Here is a 22923-nt window from a genome sequence, read left to right as displayed (position 1 = left end):
TCCTCACGGAAGAGTAGGCAAGACTGGACAACGCTAGGTTTCAATGTCTTGAAGCTGGAGAGGCTCATTACATTCTTTCCCTCGCCCTTTCCTATCAAAGGTCCTAAATGCGGTTTCTCTTGCTGAATTCTGGAATTGCAGGCCCATTTTATGAGCTGCAGAGGTGACTGAGAAGGAGACCCTTCACACAGCAATGCAGAGAAGAGTTCCCCACACTTTCCCCTCCTTAAAATCCTGCAGAGGAAGGGGGAAAGAAAACCAAAGCATTCTCTTGTCGCCGCGGCAACCATAAAATCCCCAGCTAAATCCATCTTGTGAGCTCACTGCCCCATTAAGATGCAGGGCCAGGCTCTGCGCCAGCCCAGCCACATTCATTTGTGAGACTAAAGGTGCAGGAGGGGGAGGGGAGCGGGCTCTGGAGGGAAGGGGAAATGGCGAGAAGAGGTTATTTACACCACCGTCCTGACCTTCTGGAGCAGCACTGGCTCCGATAAATAACCCGCTCAGCGCCATTTCAGAGCAGGAGTGGGAGGCGCAGGAAGGGAGCAGGGTCTGGAGGAGAGCCCCCACGCAGGTGCTCGTCTCCGGGTTACTAATGGCTGAGGCGGGAGCAGGCAGCTGGCTTTGGGGGGGATGGAGGAGAACTCAGTTCCCTGGGTCTCCCACTGAGAAAATACTATCCCACCCCACCCCTGGCGCCAATTTCCAGGCAAGGGGACTGAGAGATGCCAAGGAGGCAAACAGGCCAGTAAATTAGGGATGGCAGTGATGGTGGGGGAGAGTGCTGGGGAGTCTCTGAGGTAAGAGGGAAGAAATATTGTAAGATGGGGAGAGGGGGGGAATGCTAGAGGAATAGGAGCAGCTGCCAAAAAGAGAGCAAGAGGAGCAGAAACATCACACAAAGGCAGTTTGGAAAAAGAAATCTGTTTTATTCCACTTTGCACAGAGCAGTATAGGAAGGTGGCTATCCCCTGACTCCAGACATCTCTTACACAAAATGCCCCCTCAAATATGCCCAGTTGTGCACCCCACTTCAGTCTTGGAGAATGAGCAGAGAGTGGGTGAGGCAGAACCCTAAGTCTCAGGAAGAGGTTTTTTGAGATGTTTTCCTGGCAAGTTTTGGGTCAAGGGAAAAGATTAGACTCAAAAGTGGGTGTTCCATCCTCCATCTCCCTGGGAAATCCACATCCTGAAGGTTTTCTGAAGAGAGGTATCTCTCGCAGGGACCTAGAGAGGGAAAGAGCCCAGACCGACTGCCCGGAGAGAAGGCTGAGGCGGAGAGGATAGGGTTAAGCGGCGGAGACTGCAGGCCCAAGGAGACTGCAGGCCCAAGGCAGGGGAGTGAAAGCATGTGGGGGAGCAAACAGGACTGAGAGAGCCCAGAGGCCCAAGCCATAAATTCCACCCCCTCCCCAGTTCTGAGCAGAAACTCTTCCTCCCAAGACTAGAACAGAGTTTTGGTTCAGGGACTGGCTTTCCTCCAGGGTACAGAGGACAAGCCAGGCAAACGTCCCCGGGGAGGGAAGGTAGAGTTAAGGTATGGGACCAAGAAATGGACACTCCCACAGCGAACACGCAGACCACAGCAGTTTTGAAGCTATAAGCCAGAATCAGGGTAAAGACTGCAGCTGTGACTGAAATACAGAATTTTATAAGCCCTATCCAGTAAAATTTAAATAACTTCTTACCCTGCCTTTGAGCTGTTCCAATCTTTTTTTCCAAGACTGGAGGATGGGGCAGGAAGAAGGGATGGTAGAAAATGCTGAGGCTAGTAAAGGGGGCTGTGGCTGAGACCAGATACACCTATCCCAACCCCCCCATTCATTCTATAGAAAAGATCTCCCTCTCCCGCCCCTTGCTGGACATGTGGACGGTTGGGATGAAGGCTGAATAAAAGTAGAGGGAGAAAAACACTCAGCACATTCTTTCTCCTGCTTTGATCTGACGTGTAGCTGCGGCAAAGGGCACAGAAGTGAAGAAAATATGCGGGGTAGGAGGACATGGGAGCATAATCCAGCCTAGAAAGGAAGAGGTGCTTCTGCTGCCCTGCACCCACATCTCCTGGGAGCTTTATTCCCTTAACTGTAAAAGAAAAGAGAGGGGGGGGGGGGGGAGAATGGGAAGCGCCTAGAGGTTTGGGGGCAGCAACCACAGACAGGATGGTGATTTAAGGATCCCTTGTGATCCCCGAGATGATCCTGAGAGCATCAGTTGGGGAACTGGATGAGAAGTCTCGGCAGACATGTGGATTTTTTGAGGGGGTGAGGAGCCAGGAAGAGTGGGGTCTTCACCGAAGAAGTGACCACTTGATCTGTTCTTTGGCTGACTGCAGCACCTGCAGGGACAAGGGCAGCATTGAGGGGCTTGCTGGGGGTAGGGTGGGGATGGGGACGGGGCTTTCTTTCCCCTCACTTGCCTTCCCTGTCCTTAGAAGAATGGCAAGGAGAAAATCCCCAAAGGTAGAAGAATGGGAAGAAGCTCTCTAAGGCCCTAGAAGATTGTCAATTTGAGAAATTGCAAAAAATTTCAAATCCATTAGGAGGATGAAGAGAGAAGAGGTATACCTGGGAGGAAAGAAAAAAACTGGGGGTTACTGGACATATGTTCAAAGGGTTGTTTATGTGCTACCACACCCAGATGGACTTCTTAGTGAGAATTCCAAATGGGTAGAAAACAGAATCTCTCCCTTACTCCCCCCATCAGGTAGACAAATCTATTTGCAAAGGAGCAGGATGGATCTGTAAAACCTGCATATTCTAGAATATGCATTTCCAACTTAGCCCTCATTTGAATAATAAGAGAGAGAGATTGTGTGTGTGTACACATACCGACCATCTGCTTAAGGCAAGCCTCTGCCGAGGAATAAATCACTGAATGAAGCATCAGGCAGTGAGGGTTTGAAGGGTACACGCCAAGGCTAACAGCCACTGCTCACAGGGAACTGGGGTGGAAGCTGGGGTGGGGTAGGAGAATTTGGCTGTGTGAATTCCAATTCTCTAGAATATGAGGGAGTCCAGGAAGATGTGCCTTCAATTTTTACTTTCATTCAGACTTTGTGGAATGCTATTCTAGCCTCTTTAGTGATCCAGTCCATTGGAAGAAAGGAAAAAGTCATACCTGAGACACGGTCTGCTCTGTAAGGGGGACATCTTCACCCTACAACACAGAGGAAACGGCATTTAGCGTGAGAGAAAGCTGGAGCAAGACCTGATTGACGTTTGCTACTGGACAAGGAAGCAATGGTCCTTTAAACAGAAGCAAAGGGCAAATACCTTAAATTTCTCAGTCCTTCCTAGGGACTAGCATAACCACGATTTTACTTGGCCAGGGGGACTGTGAGCAAAAAATGGTCCTTTCATCCATCCTCTATTTTAAGGCAGGAGGACTTCTTAAAAGATTTATTCAATTCCAAGTCATTAGCAGGTTATGTGATCCACAACTTAGGAGGACCTGATTCCCTAATCAGAGAAGACCTTCCCTGAATATCAATATCACTAGGGAAAGGATGAGGGGGAGCCAGGGATAGTTTAATGGATCCTGCAAGGACTGATGGGTAACGGCAGCATGTTAATTTGAAGAAATAAACTGCTGCAACAGCAGCCTGAGAAGGAGAAGGAGGGAGTTGGTGGGGGGGGCCCTCTCTCTTGCCACATAGAGACATATGTTAGAGGAGAAGATTAAACTATGCAAATGGAGCCCACGGCAGTTAAGGGAAAAGATTTCCCATTACCCAGCACTGTCAGCCTTCACTCTGTGGAGGTCAGAGATGGGACATTCTGTGAATGGGAAGATGTGCTTTGCTCAGACATCTCTGCACCCCCACAATTTCCTGGTGGACTCTCTCTGCACCCATCATTACCTCCCCAGCACACCTGGAGCCTTCTATGGTTAATTCAGAGTCCCCTTTCTGCTATCGCTAGCACCAAAGAGGACAGGTTCTAGCAAATAAGTATTTCCTGATGAAGAGGTGTTATCCTCATTCTATAAGACCTTAAAAGACAAGGAAGACTCTCTTCAAATGACTGTGATCCACCCCAAAGGAAGAGTAAACCAACTTCAAGTTCCTTTATAGTTTCAGGACCAGCAATATTAAAATCCCTATTTCATCAGTGATTCAGTGAGTATGTATTAAATGTGCACTCTACACAAAGACCATTTGAGGTGCTAGGTACCAGGTTAGGGGCAGAAATAACATTCCTCTGCTTGCCTTCTTTGGGACAGTGAGACTTTGAAAAAGGAGAAGACTGTATATATTCTACAAGCCCAGACCCTTAGATACCCTCTGCAAATCTGGCCCTGGGAAGTGAGCAGATGGAGGAATAGAGAGGAACACTCCTGCTTACCCTTAATGCCACTCGGTGTACCACTTGCTGGGGATCGCTCTCCAGGATCACCCTACAAAGACAGAGACCTTCGTTCACTCTCCTGAGGGACCAACTCACTGTGGAGATGGTTTGGCCACTCAGACCACTTGCCTTAGGATAGGGCAGTTACCAACCGACCCCCAACACACACACACACACACACACACACACACACACACACACACACGGCAGTTACCAACTGCCCCCAACACACACACACACACACACACACACACACACACGGTCCAGGGAGCTCCAGGCAAGTCGGAGAGAACTCACCCTCCATCTACGATTTCATCCACTGCCAAGAAGAGCCCCTCCATGTTCTCCAGCAGAGCTCGCTTCTCTACATTCTTCCTGCGTCCCCAAGAAAAAAGAAAAACAAGCCCATGTGTGAAAGGAATCCTAGGACATTGTCCGAGTTGGAATCCTGCACTAAACCAATAAATGTTTTCACCAACCACACAAAGAAGTAAGGTAAATAAGAACTTTTTAGCTAATCCACTCCAAATCCCTTCCTACTTTTTTTTTTTCTGAGAAAGGATCAAGAATGTCAGGAAAGAGATTTAAAAAATAATTAATTTCCGACTAGTCAAGGGTTGATTATCCAGAGCTATTGTTTCTTTCCTACCTGCCACAATGCTGCTCATGATATTGCTCATAAATGCTGACATCAGTGGGTGGAAAAAAGGAAATAAACAGAGCTAAAACTCAATCTAGTGGTGGCGGGAGGCGGGGAGGGGTTGAGTGCAAACTCTATTTGCACTCAAGCTCTGACAAGCCTTCTAAGCCTCTCTCTACTGCTTTTCCTCTTCCTCCCCCTTTCCGCCTCCCCCCACAGCTCTGCTCAGGTCTTGAAAAGAAGCCCAACAAGGAGGTTGGGAACAGTCAGGGCCGCAGCATCCACCAGCCTCAGATCCGGTGGTTAGTGCTTGTGGCCAGTCACATCCGTCAGTTTGACTCTTTCACTAGATTACCCGAAATGAAGTCTTTCATTCACCTGGCTAAGAAATAAATCATCCCCTTCCTGAGGAAATCTGAGCCATTCACCCTGCTGATTTTGTGAGGCTGAGAATGCCTGCTGTTCTTCTCCGGACGGCTGTCTGTGCTGGGTTCACTTGGGAGCCGCTGGGGGAACTAAATTCAGAGCCCTATATATTTTCAGGAGGAGTATCTTACATGGGGAACAGAGGACTGGGGGAGTGATGGAAGGGGAGAAGAGGGTATTGGCACATTCATCCTGTTCTACAGAAGGGAAAAAACTAAGGGCTAAAGTGGAAAATTGGGAGCGTTGACTCCATTCCCAAAGTATTGAGATGTTTTATCTGGGACATTTCCCTATGCTTGCCCCTTTCTGATCTCTAATGTAAAGAATGAAGCCTAGGAAAGCATTTTAAGGGTGCTTTGACAGAGCCACTGGGGAATAGAGTAGTCACAGAGGAGAAGATTCTGCTCCCTTACAATCCCCTTTTTCTTGGGAGGATTATCCCAGAGGGACATACTCTCCATTCTTCCAGTCTTCCCCAACAGTGTGAATTACTTTGAAATAATAAGCCCAACTTCTGAAGGTAAATCAGCTCTCTGGAGCCTCTGCTGATTCCCCACAAATCCCTGGGCCTAAAGAATAGTTACTTTCTCTCCCAAACACATGTCAAGAATGGACTGCTCACCTCAGCATCTGGCTCAATGAGTCAAAGAGGCAGTTCAGAACAGCCATGAGCATCAGCTGTTGGGAGACAGAAAAAGCAGAAGGATAAGGTTTGAGACTCTCCAAGCTGCTACTTAAAAATAAAACCCTCAAATTGGTTAAGCATCAAAAGACAAAGGCTTTCAAAAGGACCAAAAGCATAAGGTGGAAGTGAGAGCAAAACAGAAAGAGGACCTGTGGTTTCTCCTAACAGAAATAAATTCTGCCACATGATCATACAATTTGATGTCTCTCTTTGACCAGACGGTTCAAACAGAACTTTCCTGTCATAATCCTCTACATCAAGCATGTCAAACTCGCAGCCCACTGGCTGTGAGTTTGGCATGCTTGCTCTACATGTATTTACCAACTGTATACATTATCTGATATCTTAGATAGAGAAATAATGAACCAGGAAATAGCTGAGATCAGAGAGTTGGTCAAAAGAGCATGGGCTTTGAAGTCAGACAAATCTGGGATTAAATTCCAGCTGAGCCATTTTCTACATGTGTAACCCTGGGAAAATTAGGTTGAACCACATAAAACTGCCACTTTTGTAGTTCAGCAGTGGTTAAAGACTAGTAATTTCAAATGGTTCTTCATAAACAAAACAAGGGCACCAATGCCTATAACTCAAAGAAGTGCTGTAAGGTTTCAATAACAATGTACTTTACAAAATACTTACAGCAATAAGAGATCAGTAAGAGTTGGTTCTCTCAAACTTAATTTTGCCTCAAATTATGTGGGAGCTTATTTTTACTTATCTATTCTCCTTCCTAGAACTTATTATCTGAGGTAAACAGTTTTTCCTGTGCAGAGGAAGCAGGTTAGGACTACATCCAATCTTCTCAAGTATACAAGTCTCAAGGTCTAAAGCCATTCAGAATGTATAGCTTCAACATGACCCAAAATGTGGGCTAATTGATCCAAACTCAGTCAGGTGTGGAATCTTCATAGGAGGAGCAAGCATCCCCCAACCTATATCAGAAATCCATCTTAAAACACATTACTCATTCAGCCTAGCTGGTTTGGTTCAGTAGTTGAGCATCAACCCATGAAACAAGAGGTTACTGGTTTGATTCCAGGTTATAGGCTTGATCCCCAGTAGGGGGTGTGTGGGAGGCAGCCAATGGTTTTCTCTCATCATTGATGTTTCTCTCTCTCCCTCTCCCTTCCTCTCTGAGATCAATTTTAAAAAATATATATTTTATTGATTTTTCTTACAGAGAGGAAGGGAGAGAGCTAGAGAGCTAGAAATGTCGATGAGAGAGAAACATCGACCAGCTGCTTCTTGCACAACCCCTTCCAGGGATGTGCCCGCAACCAATGTACATGCCCTTGACCAGAATCGAACCTGGGACCTTTTAGTCCACAGACCGACGCTCTACCGCTGAGCCAAACTGGTTTCAGCTGAAATCAATTAAAAAAAATTATTTTAGCCCTAGCCAGTTTGGCTCAGTGAATAGAGCATTGACCTGTGAACTGAAAGGTCCCAGGTTCAATTCTGGTCAAGGGCACATGCCTGAATTGTGGGCTCGATCCTCAGTGGGGGGCTTGCAGGAGGCAGCCAATCAATGATTCTCTATCATCATTGATGTTTCTATCTCTCTCTCCCTCTTCCTTCCTTTTTGAAATCAATAAAAATATATTTTAAAAATTATTTTAGCCGAGACCGGTTTGGCTCAGTGGATAGAGCGTCGGCCTGCGGATTGTAGGGTCCCAGGTTCGATTCCGATCAAGGGCATGTACCTTGGTTGCGGGCGCATCCCTGGTAGGGAGTGTGCAAGAGGTAACTGATTGATGTCTCTCTCATCGATGTTTCTAACTCTCTCTCCCTCTCTCTTCCTCTCTGTGAAAAATCAATAAATATATATTTTTTAAAAATTATTTTAGCCGAAACTGATTTGGCTCAGTGCATAGAGCATCGGCCTGCGGACTGAAAGGTCCCAGGTTCGATTCCAGTCAAGGGCATGTACCTTGGTTGCGGGCACATCCCCAGTAGGGGGTGTGCAAGAGGCAGCTGATTGATGATTCTCTCTCATCGATGTTTCTAACTCTCTAACTCTCTCTCTTCCTCTGTAAAAAATCAATAAAATATATATTTTAAAAAAAATTATTTTAGGCCCAGGCCTGGTAGCTGAGTTAGTGAGAGCATCATAACATATGTCAAGATTGCAGGTTCAATCCCCAGTCAGGGCACATAGAAGAATCAACTAATGAATGCATAAATAAGAGGAACAAGGCCATGTTCCTCCTTTTCTCTCTCTAAAAATCAATAAATAAAAAAATTCACAAAGAATTTTATTTTAAAAAACCAATACATCTCCTACATGTGTTGGGGAAAAGATCTGGGAAAACTCCTATTGTAGGTGGATTCGTTTGCTAATCCATTTTTGTGAAGCCAGCAGGAATCTCTAAAAACTTCATTAGCCCAGTCAGAAGCCAGAGGGATGTGGTACTCTTTAAGGCCCAGATGCAGTAACTATGTCCTGCCTGTGGGATCAGAGATAGCAAAGAGGGATGGGGATTCTCACCTCATTTTCATAGGAGCTGCCAATCACATAGAAATAGAGATCAATGCTGCTTTTGTACACTACTGTCAGGCCTTCCAAGAGGGCGATTTCACCTGGCGGGAAAGATGGAAACAATAGGTGGCCTGAGACAAGAAAGTGGGACAGAAGGAATCACCGTGAACTCCTGGTACCCATTGTTTTGGGCTGAGGTAATGCAGGTCGAATGACCCCCAAAGTTGATCTGCTGTTTATTTATAGGTGGTAGCAGAAAGGAAGTATAAATTTGGGGAAGTCTACCGGTAAATGTATCTTCTCCTCTAATCCCTCCCCCACTACTCTTATTTCCCTCCTTGTCTAAGAGACAGGATACTAGTCGATCCTTCGGAGGTGAAAATGCAGAGCGGTCACCTTTACAGACTTCCATTTACCTGCCCTAATGGATGCGGTACAATAAGCAGAGCTGCAGTTAAATTTGTCAAGTGAGGCTCATAAATCCAGGGACTAGACAGGTAGCTAACAGCCAACCTTCCAGCACGGTATTCCCGCGTGAGGTACACTCACCTCCCCATTACATTTCTGAAGAGTTTATTATATGAGGGGAGGAGGAAGAAAAGAGAAAAAGGAGGCAGAGTCGTTTTATCCTTTCTCCGCAGTCCCACTGCCACCCGCTTCCTACCATGGTTCCCTCAACACAGGGAGGAGTGGAAGGAAAATGACCTACTGTCAGTCCGGTGAGTCTTGTTGAAAATGTTCTTCTCAAAGGCCTTTTGCTCCTTGACACTGGGGTAGGTGTCGTCATAGTACTGGTCAGAGGGAAAGGAGAATAGCTGGGTCATTAGAGCTCAGAGTCCAGAATGATTAGTGACTGTTTTGCCCTGATCTTGGATTTCTCTTTCAAGGCATGGGTAAGACAGAAATACTGACATAAAGCAGGAAGAACTGCCCTCGCCGGTTTGGCTCAGTGGATAGAGCTTGTGGACTGAAGGGTCCCAGCTTGACCCCCGGTGGGGTGTGCAGGAGGTAGCTGATCAATGATTCTCTCTCATCATTGATTTTTCTATCTCTCCCTCTCCCTCTCTAAAAGCAATAAAATATATATATTAAAAAAAGAAGGAAGAACTACACAGGCAGCAAATGGGCAGCAAGTAATCAGATACAAAAATGATTTTTTAAGAACCCTGCTCTAAATAACCTCACCTCACATTTCTAAGACTGTAAGGGCAGAGGCCTGCGAGTCTTATGATGAGGTCTGCCCATGTTCTAGGAGAGCAATCCTGAGGCCACTCTCTCCAGTGCTTCCCAGGAGCTCCCCAGGCCAGGGAGCAGTGCGAGAGAACACAAAAGGCCAGAACACTCCGCGCAGACCTCACTCACTGTATGAGGTTGAGGAATGGGGAAAGGCTACAAAAACCTCTTCTAAGGAAAGGCAAACCCTACCCTAAGTGCTCTCATATCTCAGCTTTCTCGTCTGCAAACTGAAAGAAGCAGGAGGCCATCTAGCACACTGCTGAGCCCTCTCCCAAGCTCTCGCTGGCAAGGAGGCGGAGATGCAGGCTGCTAAATCGCTCTGCTCTTTAGGGGCTAATCCGTCGCAGTCAGCTGAAGACCTATGACAGGTCTGGCATTTAGTAACTGGATAACTGTTTCAAAAGGTGTCCTGCATAGTTACATCCAATTACAGGGAGGAACAGCTGGTGAATTCTAAACTAATCTCTACCTGCTGATTGATTTATGCTCTGCTTGCCCGGAGTTAATACACCAGGGACAGGAAAAATTTCTATAGGAGGGGGAGGGTACAGAGGAGAGCGGAGGGGTGTCCTTCCTCTTCTTTTTTAATAGATCCCAAGTTAGAAGTATCACAATGGGAAAGCCAGGAGGTAACAAGCTTGGTGGTAACTTCAGGCCTAGGGCTGGAACCCTAGAACTACAAGAAATTTCCCTGGAAAAGTAGAAGGGAAAGGGACAGGAATGATGGGCACAGGCAGGCTACTTCTCACAGACGGACACTGCTTTGTTCAGAAACCAAGGTGCCAAAGTTCTTCACCGCTCTGATGCTGATAACAAAGGAGGTCAAAGTCTAGGCTAGCAAGCAGAGAAACAGGGCAACTAAGGGACAGAAGCAGTTTAGGTTTTATCTGGAATAATCATGGGAAAGATGGAAGAATTTTTAAAATTACAGTATCAAGAAATATCAGTTAATAGGACCAGTCCCAAATCTCAGAGTAAGTCTTTGTTTCTCTCCTAACTAATTTGAAAGGGAATCTTACCTTGGCAAGAAGTCGATCTCCATCATTGTCCAGGATCAGGATGGCCTTGACAGTATACAGGGAGGGTTCCTGAGGAGACAGAACATACCTTCAGTCTTGAAGGCTCCTGACACTACTGGCAAACCAGATACCTTCTCCTAGTCCCATTGGGCACCTCCGTGTGTCTCCTAGCCCAACCTGATTAGATACTGACGTTTCCCACTGAGAATGGCCAAGCGGCGAGTGAAGCGAATTGAGAGCGGGGGCATTCTAACAAAGGACTCCCAAGCAGCATCAGAGAAAGTTTCTCTGAGCCAGACCTACATACGCTTAATCAAGGAGGGTCATGCTGTTATTTTACCCTCCCTCACAGGTGAGTATGGAATGTGACCAGATTAATTAGTAGGCACTGCACAAGGCTATTTGAAAACGGGGCTGAATGCCCTGCTGTACTTGGAAGTTTCCGCAGTCCCAATGCAGTAGCAATGCAGGGGCATAAAGCAAGCCTTCTCTCAACCACCCACCCACTGAACAGAGGGAAATGCCAGCGCACGAACACACACACACACACACACACACACACACACACACACACCAACTCTGAATGCAGCCCAGTGAGACATCCATCTCCCAGACCTCCCCTTTGATCCCAATTCTGCTACTATACTCAGACCACCACCCCTTAATTTGCCAGGACAAAAACCAATCTGAATTTGGGGGAAGTTAAGAAGCAGTGAGAAGAGGATCTGTCTGAGAAACACTCTGGGGACTGGAGATAAAGAGCAGGAGGGGGTGTTTCTTCACTACCAAGAATCGAACTTGGGAGTACACTGGACCTCATAAAGGAATCACAGCCTCAACCTTAAACTCAAGTAACTGCAAAGTGTGTCACTTTGCAAAAAGCTCCTCTACTCTTGCAATTTCTAGAGAACCTGCTAACCAGGAGAGAAAGAAAGAGAATGGAGGGAAGGCAGTGATATGTGTACAGGTGTTTGCAGGCTCACAGTCCTTGACTTTCTAATCAATATTACTTAACCACTGATATCTGTCCCCTGTGCTATCAGACAAGGCTGCTGCTTTGCTATCTCCCTTTCCTGGCTCACTTAGGGAAACCACAGTCCTCAAAGGAGCCCAATACACTCCCCAAGCAGGTGTTTCACAAAGACCCAAGAGTGAGGAGGAAAGGATCACTGCCAACGACCCAGAAAGAGCATCTGTAAAGGTAAACTGTCCCATGAGGCTCTAGGTTTATGGTTCCGTGCAATGAACCACCCCTAGCTCAGGGAGTTGAGGAGAGTAAAGGCAGCCCAGTCTTTTGACAGCAAGGTGAAGAATGTAAGCTTTCCCCACTTCCATTTTTGAGGACAGGAATTTTTGTGTTTTGTTCATTGACTTATCCCAAGTGTCCAAAACAATGCCTGACCCATACTAAACTCTCAATATTTTTTGAATGATTATGAGACTAAGGTTTCAGAATAAATACAAATTTTTTGCTGTAGTATACATCTAGGGGACCCTCCTATAATTATTATACTTCCAGATATAGGTAGCTTACCTAGTGTTGCCATTTTGGGAGATATTACTACCAACTTATCTCTCCTCTGATAAATACTCCTTAAAGATGCCCACTATATAAAGATGCCCATATATAGATTACTCTGGAAATGAGGCATGATGAACTCCTCTGGCAACCAAAGGAACTCTGTGTTTGGCAGAGGGAAGAGTCAAGATTCTCATTTAATAGGTCAGAAATAAAAGCAGTTTTCCTAATTCCCCACAGAAAGATCTTCCCCAAAAGCAGGCTCCGTTCTAGAGCAACTTGGATCCCCAATTCACCAAAAGAAAGACACCACTGGGAATCAGTTTCCTTAAGAGAGGAAAAGAAGTCCACAGGGAGGGAAATTTAGAAGAAATATTATTTCCTTATGATCTTTTCCCTGGAAATCTTTGGCTCTGTTCCTCTATCTGTATTCACAGCAACCCTAGCGTACTTCCTAACGTTCTAAACTGGGCATTGAGCTGGCATCGGTAACCAGTTCTTGCAGCCATGGAGTCTGGCATCCTTAGAAAGAATGGGAGGCCGAAGAAAAGGAAAACCGTTATGGCCGGCCACCTGCCAACTAGGAGAGTCAGACCATGTCCTGTGTGGCCAACGAAGTGTGAGTGCCTACAGCAGCTTGCAGAAAAGAGAAACAGCTCTCTGGCTCTTTTTATGAGGTTTTTAGAAGATGCTATCAAGAAAACCCCCCCAATAAAAATACTGGATCTTCCTGGGAAAGATAAAACACGGGCAAAGGAAGTCAAGGAGAAGATCAGATAGGACTTATTTTATAGCTCTGAAAGGGGTAAGAAGGCACGAGAAGGAGATGGTCATTTCAAACTTCCAAGGGAGTAACAGCACTAAATCAGGCTGAGCATTTAGGCAGGAGCTTAAATGCTGCTTTAATCCTCTATTCCGCTCCAGCTGGAGCCAGCAGCTTCTCCTTTACTTCTCCTGCCACCTCCTGACTGCAGCTGGTTACACTCAGCCCGGGGCCTTTACATCTCAGGAGTGGGAAGGGCCAGGGATTCCTCTCACACCATAAAACCAGCCAGTTTAAAGGCCCCAGAAGCCATTACTGATAATGCAATTTCATTTTTAAGTTTTAGCAAAGGGCAAGTTTATAAATAACTCCCAGCCATTGAGAAATGGGCTTCCTCAGCAATGGGCTAAGCTTGACCTTGTAACACATGAAATGCTGATGATTGAGAAAGACCTACAAGCTTAGGACCATGTTCAAGGGATTTAAAAGGTCTACTCTTTCCTCCCACGCCCAAATGGGTAGCTGCGAGAAAGCTTTCGAGACAAAGTTCTGTGATGCACTGACTTTCAGAGAGCCACAGCCTAAGTGTATAACAGAACTTCACCTCAAATGCTAATGGTGCCTGGAAATGATGTGCAGGCAGATTAATTTGTAGGAGGTTGCGTGGCTCAGATATATTTTTATGTTGCTTTTTATTACCAAGAAAAACCGAGACTGGATTCCTCAGGAGAGCTAAAACAACACTGAGCAAGCAAACAGCCTGGTGCAAAGGAGTCTCGGATCTCAACGAGGGGATTCTGAAGCCGGGTGGAGGGAAAAATCAACCTCTCCCGGTTTCCCCTCTCTAAGCCAAAGGACTAGAGCGGAAGAGTCATGCCTAGTGCTGCTCCCTGTGGGCATTCTGATGACCTGCAGCTTCCTAAGGATTATAATCATTAGCAAAAGTATTTAAAAAAGAAAAAAAAAGCAGCTCTGGATAAAAGCTATTTGTGTGTCTTGTAAGCCAAACTAGGAGAGATGATTCTGGAAAAAGCACTAAATTGGCCTGGCCAGAGTTGCTCAGTGGCTGAGCTTCGACCCATGAACCAGATCACGGTTCAATTCCCCAAGAGGGCATATGCCTGGATTTCCAGCTTGATCGCTAGTGTGAGGCGTGCAAGAGGCAGCTGATTAATGATCCTTTCTCATCACTGATGTTTCCGTCTCTCTCCCTCTCTGAAATCAACAAAACCTATAAAAATCTATTTATTGTGTTCTTTATTTTTCTTTATTTATTTTAATATATTGATTTTTTACAGAGAGGAAGGAAGAGAGATAGAGAGCTAGAAACATCGATGAGAGAGAAACATCGACCAGCTGCCTCTTGCACACCCTCTACTGGGGATGTGCCCGCAAACAAGGTACATGCCCTTGACCAGAATCAAACCCGGGACCTTTCAGTCCGCAGACCGATGCTCTCTACCACTGAGCCAAACCGGTTTCGGCGACTAGTGTGTTCTTTATTTTTAAAAACGCACTAAATTGTGTTCACAATGTATATAGTAAAAGAACACTCTGAGGTAAGGTCATAGATACGCCATCAGAAGATGACTGGGGGGTGTTTGGGGGAGTGTCCAGGCAGACAGGATATTTGGGGGCTCTAATTACTTTATTTGATTCATTTGGAGGAGGGAAACCAAGAAGCCTTTGAGAAGTCGGAGGATGCTATTCACAGAGCTGAAAGGGCACAAGCAAGAATCTGGTTGAGATTCCTAGAAAGTTCTTCATTCCCCACTTATAAAGAAATCTTTATGGTCATGCCAAAAAGTAGTACTCTGGCGTGGTAACAGATCTTTATCAACTAGAAACAAGATGCTCTTCCTTCAATCCTATTTATAAAGTAAAGCCAAGACAGTAAAAACTAGGAGAAATTCCTAGATATCAATCCCTGCTCTACATGGCCTACACAGGTATTTGTTCCCTGACTCTGTGCCGACTTGTTGACAATGAAAAGCTCCCCTGGGACTCAGGGCTCCAATTTGCCAGCCACAAGCCTAGGGACTTCAAATGAAAATAATTAGGTAAATGCTTTGACAGGGAGGAGCAGTTTTCATATGCTACCCACTGGATTCTTAGATTCAAGAAGCACAGCTCAGGAAAGAATGCTCAGGAGCCACAGGTACCACAGAACTGGATGACACAAGACCAAACATTGGTTATACACAGGAAAGTGAGCATGTCATGGGAAGGAAGAACTGGCAGAAGAGATATCTAGAAAGAATCTTCATGTCTGAAAATAGATACAAAACGTGAACGCAGTTACTAAGAATTCTGACACTACAGGAGAAAATGTCTCTCAACTCCAAAGAAATCCTTGTACGAGAGTCTGGATCTGCCATCCATTACATCAAGTTCTACGTTTCTCTAGGACTCAGCTTCCTCGCTGGAGAAATGAGAGGCCTGAGCTAGATCAGTTCATGTGAACACCTTTCTTGAAGTAGAGCAGACCCCTTTGATAAGCTTATGAAATTTTTGGACCTTGTTACCAGAAAAATACACATTCACAAATTGTTATGATTTGAAGAAGTTCATAGACCGAAGTTTAGATTTAAATTAGATTCTCTTTGAATAAGGTGTGGGGAGGGAATGAAAAAAGAGGGAAATGAGTGATACTTTGATAAATCACTCTCAATTAATGACTTCAATAAACATGTGTGTGGCCGCCTGGCTAATGTGGCTCAATGGTTGAGCATCTACCTATGTGTCAGGTTCGATTCCCAGTCAGGGCACATGCCCAGGTTGCTGGCTTGATCTGCAGGAGGGGGTGTGCAGGAGGCAGCCAACCAATGATTCTCTTTCATCATTGACGTGTCTATCTCTCTCCCTTCCTCTCTGAAATCAATAAAAAAAATATATATATTTTTAAAAACAGGAAAAAAATGTGTGGCCTTCATAAATAAATATGATTGATAAAACTAACACAGCCAGCAAAGGAAGCAAAGGTCAGCACCACACCCCTAGAGCTTTTGAAGACCACATTTGGTGGCTCTGAGACAGGCAGGACAAGGATAACCAAGCTGTTCCTGTATTAAAATTCAGAAAGCCAGTCTGCTAGAGAATTTTATGCCCCGAGGTCACACAGTCCCTAATTCTTACACTATTATGGCAGTGAAACAATTACAGGAATGTAGGACAAAGCAAGCAGCACTTACTAGGAAGAGAAAGGAATTGAACAAGCAGAAATCAGAGCACTCTGCACCTGAGGCTTGGGGGCAACATTAGAACATTCTGCTTTCCCAGTTTGGTAATTCAGAGCCCTCATTTAAATATCACTCAGCAAAGGGAAAAATCAAATGGGGATAGATCCATTTCTGATGAGTCCTTGATCATGATCGGTATCCTAATTTATTCCCAACTCTCCCCTCCCCTCCATCTGCTCCTGAAAACAAGAAGCTAGCCTTTTTTTTTTTTTTTTTTAACATGGAGTACTTCACAAATTTGCGTGTCATCCTTGTGCAGGGGCCATGCAAGTAATCTCTGTATCATTCCAATCTTAGTATATGGGCTGTTGAAGTGAGCACCAAAAAGCTAGTCTTAAAAAGACTGAATCGATAGCCTCCGTGTTCATCTTTCAATCTATTTGCTCCCTCAAACAACCCTTGAGGCAGAATCGCTAGCCTCTCTCCTAGTTCCAGTCTTCTAAAGACTACACAAGAGAAAAGGAGGGAGAAGATTGGCAGACAGCACTTTCCAGGCCAACGGGATGTAAGGGGGATCATCCGCCTTGACAATGGGAAAGGCAAAAAGTCAAATAAGGCCCGGCCTTGGTGGCTCAGTGGTTGAGCATCGACCTATGAACGAGGACGTCACAATTCGATTCCTGGTCAGGGCACATGCCCGGGTTGCAGGCTCAATTCCCAGTGAGATGTGTGCGGGAGGCAGCTGAGCAAGGATTCTCCCTCATCACTGATGTTTTTTCTCTCTCTCCATCTCCCTTCCTCTCTGAAATCAATTTAAAAATATATTAAAAAAAAAAAAAAAAAAAAGTCAAGCCCTGACCAGTTTGGCTCAGTGGATAGAGCATGGACTCAGGGGTTCCAGGTTTGATTCCGGTCAAGGGCATGTACCTTGGTTGCTGGCACATCCCCAGTTGGGGAGTGTGCAGGAGGCAGCTTATCGATGTTTCTAACTCTCTATCCCTCTCCCTGCCTCTCTGTAAAAAATCAATAAAATATATATTAAAAAAAAAAGTCAAAGAAGACCTAGGCTTCATCTACAGCACACAGATTCAGGTTACATACACATCAGGAAAGATTTCCTGAAGAGATGTGGTCACACACCAGAAGCGGTGACCAGGCTAAGGAACCTAAGGACAGAGGAACTCCGATCTGGGAGAAAGCCTATTCGGGGCACAATCGGGAGGCAGAATATGGGTGGGTCCTTGCCAGTAGGGGCATCTTAAAATGTTCATGGACTTAACCTCCCAATCCGTCTTCATCGGCTGCCTGTGAGCATTCTGCCTTTGTCTTTCTGATTATTCTAACATAAATGGGTAGTTAGGCACTGATTCTTTATTCCTGTTCTATCCTTTATTTGCTTCTTTAGTTCCCTTTTCTATAACTAGTTTACTTGTCAATATCCTGTCTAAGGAAGACATGTTGATGGAGCAAAGTAAAAAACAGTAGCAAGTATGAGAAAGACTTTAAATCTGCCATTATGCTCCTTCAAATATTTGGATAATTGCATTCATCCTCTACCTCCCAGGGAAGATCTGGCTTCTCAGGACCTGGCTCTCTTCATGTGGAGACCCCCTCCTCCTCTTTTGACCGTGACAGCTCCCCTAGACCTTTGATGTAATTTATACCTTGCCAGGGACCAACTCTTTCCCACCACTGTGAAGGAGAGGGAAAATATATATATATAAATACGTCGGAAATCTATAACGAGGTCTTCTTGGAGGGCAAGACATGGGGAGAGTTAGAAGCAGCGTCAATTGCTCTTTAGGGGTTTTAGTTCAAGCCGAGGTCTGCTTCCAGCAATCAACCATTAAAACAAGCCGGCCAGAGTAACAGCACAGTTTATTCTGATCATTTAATTTGAAGTGTCAATAAATTAAACTTCAATCAATTAAACTAGGTGTGCAATAACCCAGATGGACACCCCGACACCAACATAATCACAATAAAAATTTTTATGGCTGCCAGGGACCTCACCGGGGGCAGTGCTGGCACTGCTCGCGCCCTGGCTGAGAAATATATCTCCACAGTGCAGGAGCGAGGAGATTGTTCCTCCTAACGAAATGGAGGGGCCAGGCACCAGCAAGGACACAGCTGGGAGAGGGGCACAGGGGACTGCCAGGAAGGAGATGGGAGTGCTTTGGGGGCTTAATGTAATTGATACCTTTGCCCAGAGCAGGAGGAGGGGACATTTAGGCCAAGTACCTCTACTGTTAGTGCCAAAGGAATTTAACAAAAGCCCCATTAAGATGATTCAGGGAGCGAAGGCCACAGAGCAATATCAACCTTTAAGACTCGCTGATGTATTCTGCATAGTTTCCTCCTCCATATATGCATACTCTTGTGCACTTTGGATGCCCTGATGCTTGAATGAGGTTTACAACTCGGGATTTGGTAATTTTCTTTTTGGATAAAAATGTTATTAAGGGGAGAGAGAAAAATACAAACAAGAAGTCTGGTCCATAAAGCACTGGAAAAGCATTCTGAAAGTGAATCCAAAGAGGATTGAGAAATGAAATATATGAAGATCTAAGGATCTAGTCTGCTGGAATAATTCAGTTTTGAGAAAAAAGGTAAACCAAAGGAGGAAGGGGATAAGCCTTTATCTTGAAGTTTCCATAGGTTATTAAAAGAGAATGGTGACCTGAAGGGATCCCTTTTCATTCACAAGGGATAACCAGGAGAAAACAGCAGGAGAGAGAAAGCTAAGTCCACAGATGCAGGCTGGAACCACCATTATTAACTACCGGGAAGAGGAGGAGATGAAATGTTGTTTCCTTAGAGACTACAAGAACACCTAAGAAAATTAGATGAATGTGCTTGAGAGCTAGGGCTGGACTATTAAAGATAGAAATGTGCCCTGGCCAGTTTGGCTCAGTGGATAGAGTGTCGGCCTGCAGACTGAGGGTTCCCAGGTTCGATTCTGGGCGAGGGCATGTGCTGTGGTTGCGGGGTCCTCCACAGCCTGGGCCAGAGTCAGGGCTCATGAAGGAGGCAACCAATCCATGTGTTTCTCCCACAACAACGTCTCTCTCTGTCTCTCCCTCTCTCTTCCATTCTCTCAAAAAGGTCAATGGAAAAATATCCTCTGGGGAGGATTAACAAACAAAAAAATAAAAACAAAACAAAAAGAAATGTGACTCATTGTAAAATCCTTAAATGCAGAGAACCTAGTGATATTTAGATATACTTATAATCAGGTCAAATTTCAATTGATGGTTCTTCTTGATCTCCTCTAGCTTCTTGACCTCTTCTCAATATTCTACAGCTATGTGGTTGCAGAGGTGAGGATAGAATATGCTTTGATCAGATTTCTGAAGAGGTTCAGCCAAACCGGGTAATAAAAATGTGAGTCACATGGCTCAGTGATTGAGCATTGACCTATGGACCAGGAGAGGAGTTCAGTGTTTGATTCCTGGTTGGGGCACATGCCTGGGTTGTGGGCTCGATCTCCAGTAAGGGGCATGCAGGAAACAGCCTAATGAACCTTCTCTCTCACATCCATGTTTCTCTCTCTAAAAATTTGTAATTTTTAAGTGAAAGGAGAAAGCGTAAAGGAACTTTAGAAGTTGTCTCCCTTTCTAGGGAGTGGCTGGTTAAATACTATGTAGTTACAGTAAACTCTTTAGTTCAGAAGAAAGCTAAGTTCAGATCCAAGAATTCTTCATAATTTTCATAATGACGATGGTGAACTAAGAATCAGGAGACACTGCTGAGTAGACAGAAGAGGGGAGGAGAATAAAAGGAGCAATGAGGAAGGATGATTCTGAACCAGAGGGAGCTAAATTTTGTGGGCCAGTGTGTGAGGGTAGTGAGAAGAGAAGGAAAAACTTAGGAAGCCAGGACTGGTTTGGCTCAGTGGATAGAGCGTCAGCCTGCGGACTGAAAGGTCCCAGGTTTGATTCCGGGCTAGGGCATGTACCTTGGTTGTGGGCACATCCCCAGTAGGGGGTGTGCAAGAGGCGGCTGATCGATGATTCTCTGTCATCGATGTTTCTAACTCTCTATCCCTCTCGCTTCCTCTGTGAAAAACCAATAATATATATATATATATATATATATATATATATATATATATGAAAAACTTTAAAAAAAGAAAAACTTAGGAAATATCACCTAAATCCCAACAAGGGCTCCTCATCTGAACCACTGAATGCTGACAATTATTTCCACGACTATTTTCTCACTTCTCTGAAGCATGTTACAGAACTAGTGCCATTGTGATAAAGAAAAGTTGATTCATTACATATAATGTCTCAGGTCATTGGGCTTAATTTTCTCCTGGAACTCCTATTGTGAAGAGTTAGAATGGTGAGAAGGGTATATAAATTCTTTATTGGCAGCCCAAAATATATTGAAATTATAAAGAGGGGGGGGGGGGAAGGTTGTAAAGAGCTGACACAGATAAAGGAAAATACTAGTTTAATATTCTAAGAACTCTGGAGATCAGCACAAGAATTGATACCAGTTGGTACTTTATATAACTAATGGTCAAAGTACAATTTTATTATTGAAGAGGTGGAAGCTGATGATAAGGTGATATTAGAGAATTAGTCAGAGATTGGGAATCAAAATCTAATCTAGTTTTGACCAGGTACTTATTTGAGCAAGCCCTTCTCCCTATAAGCTAGTTTCTCCTAACTCCACTACAAAGGTTCATCATGACAAAGAATCGGTATAGGTTTTGTTTTTATATTTTTATTGATTTCAGAGAGGAAGGGAGAGGGAGAGATGGAAACATCAATGATGAAACTCACTGATTGGCTACCTCCTGCATGCCCCCTACTGGGAATGCAGTGACAACCCAGGCATGTGATGTGCCCTGACTGGGAATCAAACTGTGGCCTCCTGAGGGCTCCACCACTGAGCCACACCAGCTGGCCAAAATCAGTGCGGTTTCTAAAGCAAAGTTCAGGGGTGGAGTACTTGACCGGGTTATCAGGGATCTGTGAAAGTGGCATCTTAAGTACAGATTAAAATGAATAAAAGCAGCAGGTTGAAATATACTTCACTAAGGAAGCAGAGACAGAGAAGTGAGGTAAGAGAAAATGTAAGAGATTTTACATATAACCATTACACACAGCTCCCCAAGTATCATCTCTTTCACTCATTTACCTGTAAACAGGCTCCCTTCTAAACAGATGTAGGAAAAGTCTAAAAATTTCTAAGAACTTCCAAAAAAACCAATTCCCTAGAACTTACCCCACATCTGTTAACTGATTAACAGTGATTAACTACTTGGGACAGAAAATATGTCATTAAAAACTACTCAAATTAAATTTAAAAAAAAACTACTCAAATTTTAAGCTTTTTACCTAGACTTGACCAATTATCTCTCTTTGATATTTTGAAAAAGGTAACTGAAACTGTTGTTCTCTTTTACCTGGTGAAGATCTGAATGTGTACATGTATTAGAGCTGAAGGAAAGAAAAAGGCCTAGAGTTCAACTCAACAAAGCAAGGATCTGGGAGCTAAATTCCCATACACACCTCCAAACTGCGGGACAGATGGGGTCTTTTTTATTTTTCTTACAGAGGGGAAGGGAGAGGGAAAGTGTTAAAAATATCATTGGGAGAGAAACATCAATCAGCTGCCTCCTGCACATCCCCGCAACCAAGGTACATGCTCCTGACCGGAATCGAACCTGGGACATTTCAGTCTACAGGAGGACGCTCTATCCACTGAGCCAAACCGGGTAGGGCAAGATGGGGCACTTTTGAGAGAAATTCTCTGGTCCAATTTTAAAAGAGGTAATAGTGCTTTATTTGTTAGAACAAGTATAAAAGACCATATGGACATACACCCCTTTAACCACCAAAATTCTCCTATAGCCTAAGAAAGAGTTAGCATCCCAGATCCTACAGGAATAATTTCCTAAAGTTTATATGGGTAGGAAAAAGGAGAGCAGAATAAGGAGACAGGAAAAATGTTCCTAACTCTACCAGGAATTCCAGAACTTGGATGGAAGACTGATCCTTTATCATGACAAATCTATATAAAGTGGATTAACAGGAAACCGAAGTAAAAAGAAAACAGTTTTCTGAAGGAATGCGAAAGGCAATTGTCAAACTGTGACAAGTCGCAGAAGAAACCTGCACTCTATTCTTACAATTTGGGGCGAGTTAGGAGATTTGGGGAAACTCCAATCAGGAGTTCATCCACAAGACTCAGAATCGGGGACCCCTGAAAGATCCCAATTCAGTTCGCTCGTGAACCTTGGCGTCCTAAGGACTCCCTGTGCTCCCTTCAACTTTCCACCAACTCCACCTTCCCCCCGGCAGAGCTTCCTACTTTAAACCGAGGCTTTAGCTCCTGCTCTAGGCCACACGCTCTTCAGGGCCTGGCCGAACCTTCGGCCCCAGAGTGTTACCCGGAACTCCCCTCTCTAACCCTTCCCAATCAGCCTGAACCCCGACTCCCGGCCCCTCTGGACACCGCAGCATCTCCGCTGCCCCGGCTCCTACCAAGATCAGCGCCTCCATCTTGCCCCGCAGCTGGTGCCGACGTGGAGCCGCAAAAAACAACGCCGCCGCTGATTGGCCCGACGCCCTCATTAGGCCCCGCCTACCATGGGGGTTATTGGCCTGCCGGGTGC

General features: G+C 45.0%; 1 protein-coding gene, 1 long non-coding RNA gene and 1 other non-coding gene across 6 annotated transcripts in view; 1 reads left to right on the top strand and 2 right to left on the bottom strand.

The window, feature by feature from the left end:
* LOC118728869 overlaps nt 1–2252 on the top strand; it is a 15394-nt gene extending 13142 nt beyond the window's left edge. The window contains exon 4 of one of the 3 annotated variants that reach the window (XR_006742847.1): nt 2116–2252. This is a non-coding gene — a long non-coding RNA (uncharacterized LOC118728869). The remainder of the gene's footprint in view (nt 1–2115) is intronic. The other 2 variants (XR_004991033.2, XR_004991031.2) reach the window with 2 other exon arrangements.
* COPZ1 (COPI coat complex subunit zeta 1) lies at nt 909–22923 on the bottom strand. Of its 2 annotated transcripts, XM_045588050.1 has the most exons (10): nt 22793–22923; nt 10832–10900; nt 9286–9367; nt 8586–8677; nt 6035–6090; nt 4644–4721; nt 4344–4395; nt 3118–3156; nt 2417–2490; nt 2201–2335 (listed from the first exon to the last, which is right to left on the bottom strand). In XM_045588050.1, exons 1-9 carry the CDS (start codon nt 22880–22882, stop codon nt 2428–2430), a joined length of 621 nt encoding a protein of 206 aa, XP_045444006.1. In that variant the 5' UTR covers nt 22883–22923; the 3' UTR covers nt 2201–2335; nt 2417–2427. The 2 variants fall into 2 exon arrangements, with proteins under 2 accessions (XP_036311699.1, XP_045444006.1); XM_036455806.2 differs by lacking the exon at nt 2417–2490 and having other exon boundaries at nt 909–2335; nt 22793–22920.
* On the bottom strand, nt 16567–16673 carry LOC118730977. Its single transcript, XR_004991701.1, has one exon. It is a non-coding gene; the product is annotated as a U6 spliceosomal RNA (small nuclear RNA).

This window comes from Pipistrellus kuhlii, unplaced genomic scaffold (genome assembly GCF_014108245.1).
Source record: "Pipistrellus kuhlii isolate mPipKuh1 unplaced genomic scaffold, mPipKuh1.p scaffold_m20_p_3, whole genome shotgun sequence".
Classification (NCBI taxonomy): Eukaryota; Metazoa; Chordata; class Mammalia; order Chiroptera; family Vespertilionidae; genus Pipistrellus; species Pipistrellus kuhlii.
Note: the sequence above shows the minus strand (reverse complement) of the source record. Positions and strands in the feature narration are given on the sequence as shown.

Bases quoted from the DNA above. Each gene is read 5' to 3' on its own strand.
- COPZ1 (XM_045588050.1), bottom strand. From the start codon at position 22,882: ATGAGGGCGTCGGGCCAATCAGCGGCGGCGTTGTTTTTTGCGGCTCCA. The intron at 4,396-4,643 runs GTGAGTTCTCTC...CTGTCTTTGTAG, and splicing joins GATGAAATCGTAGATGGAGG to GGTGATCCTGGAGAGCGATC. The intron at 2,491-3,117 runs GTATGACTTTTT...ACAATCTTCTAG, and splicing joins CAGAGCAGACCGTGTCTCAG to GGCCTTAGAGAGCTTCTTCC.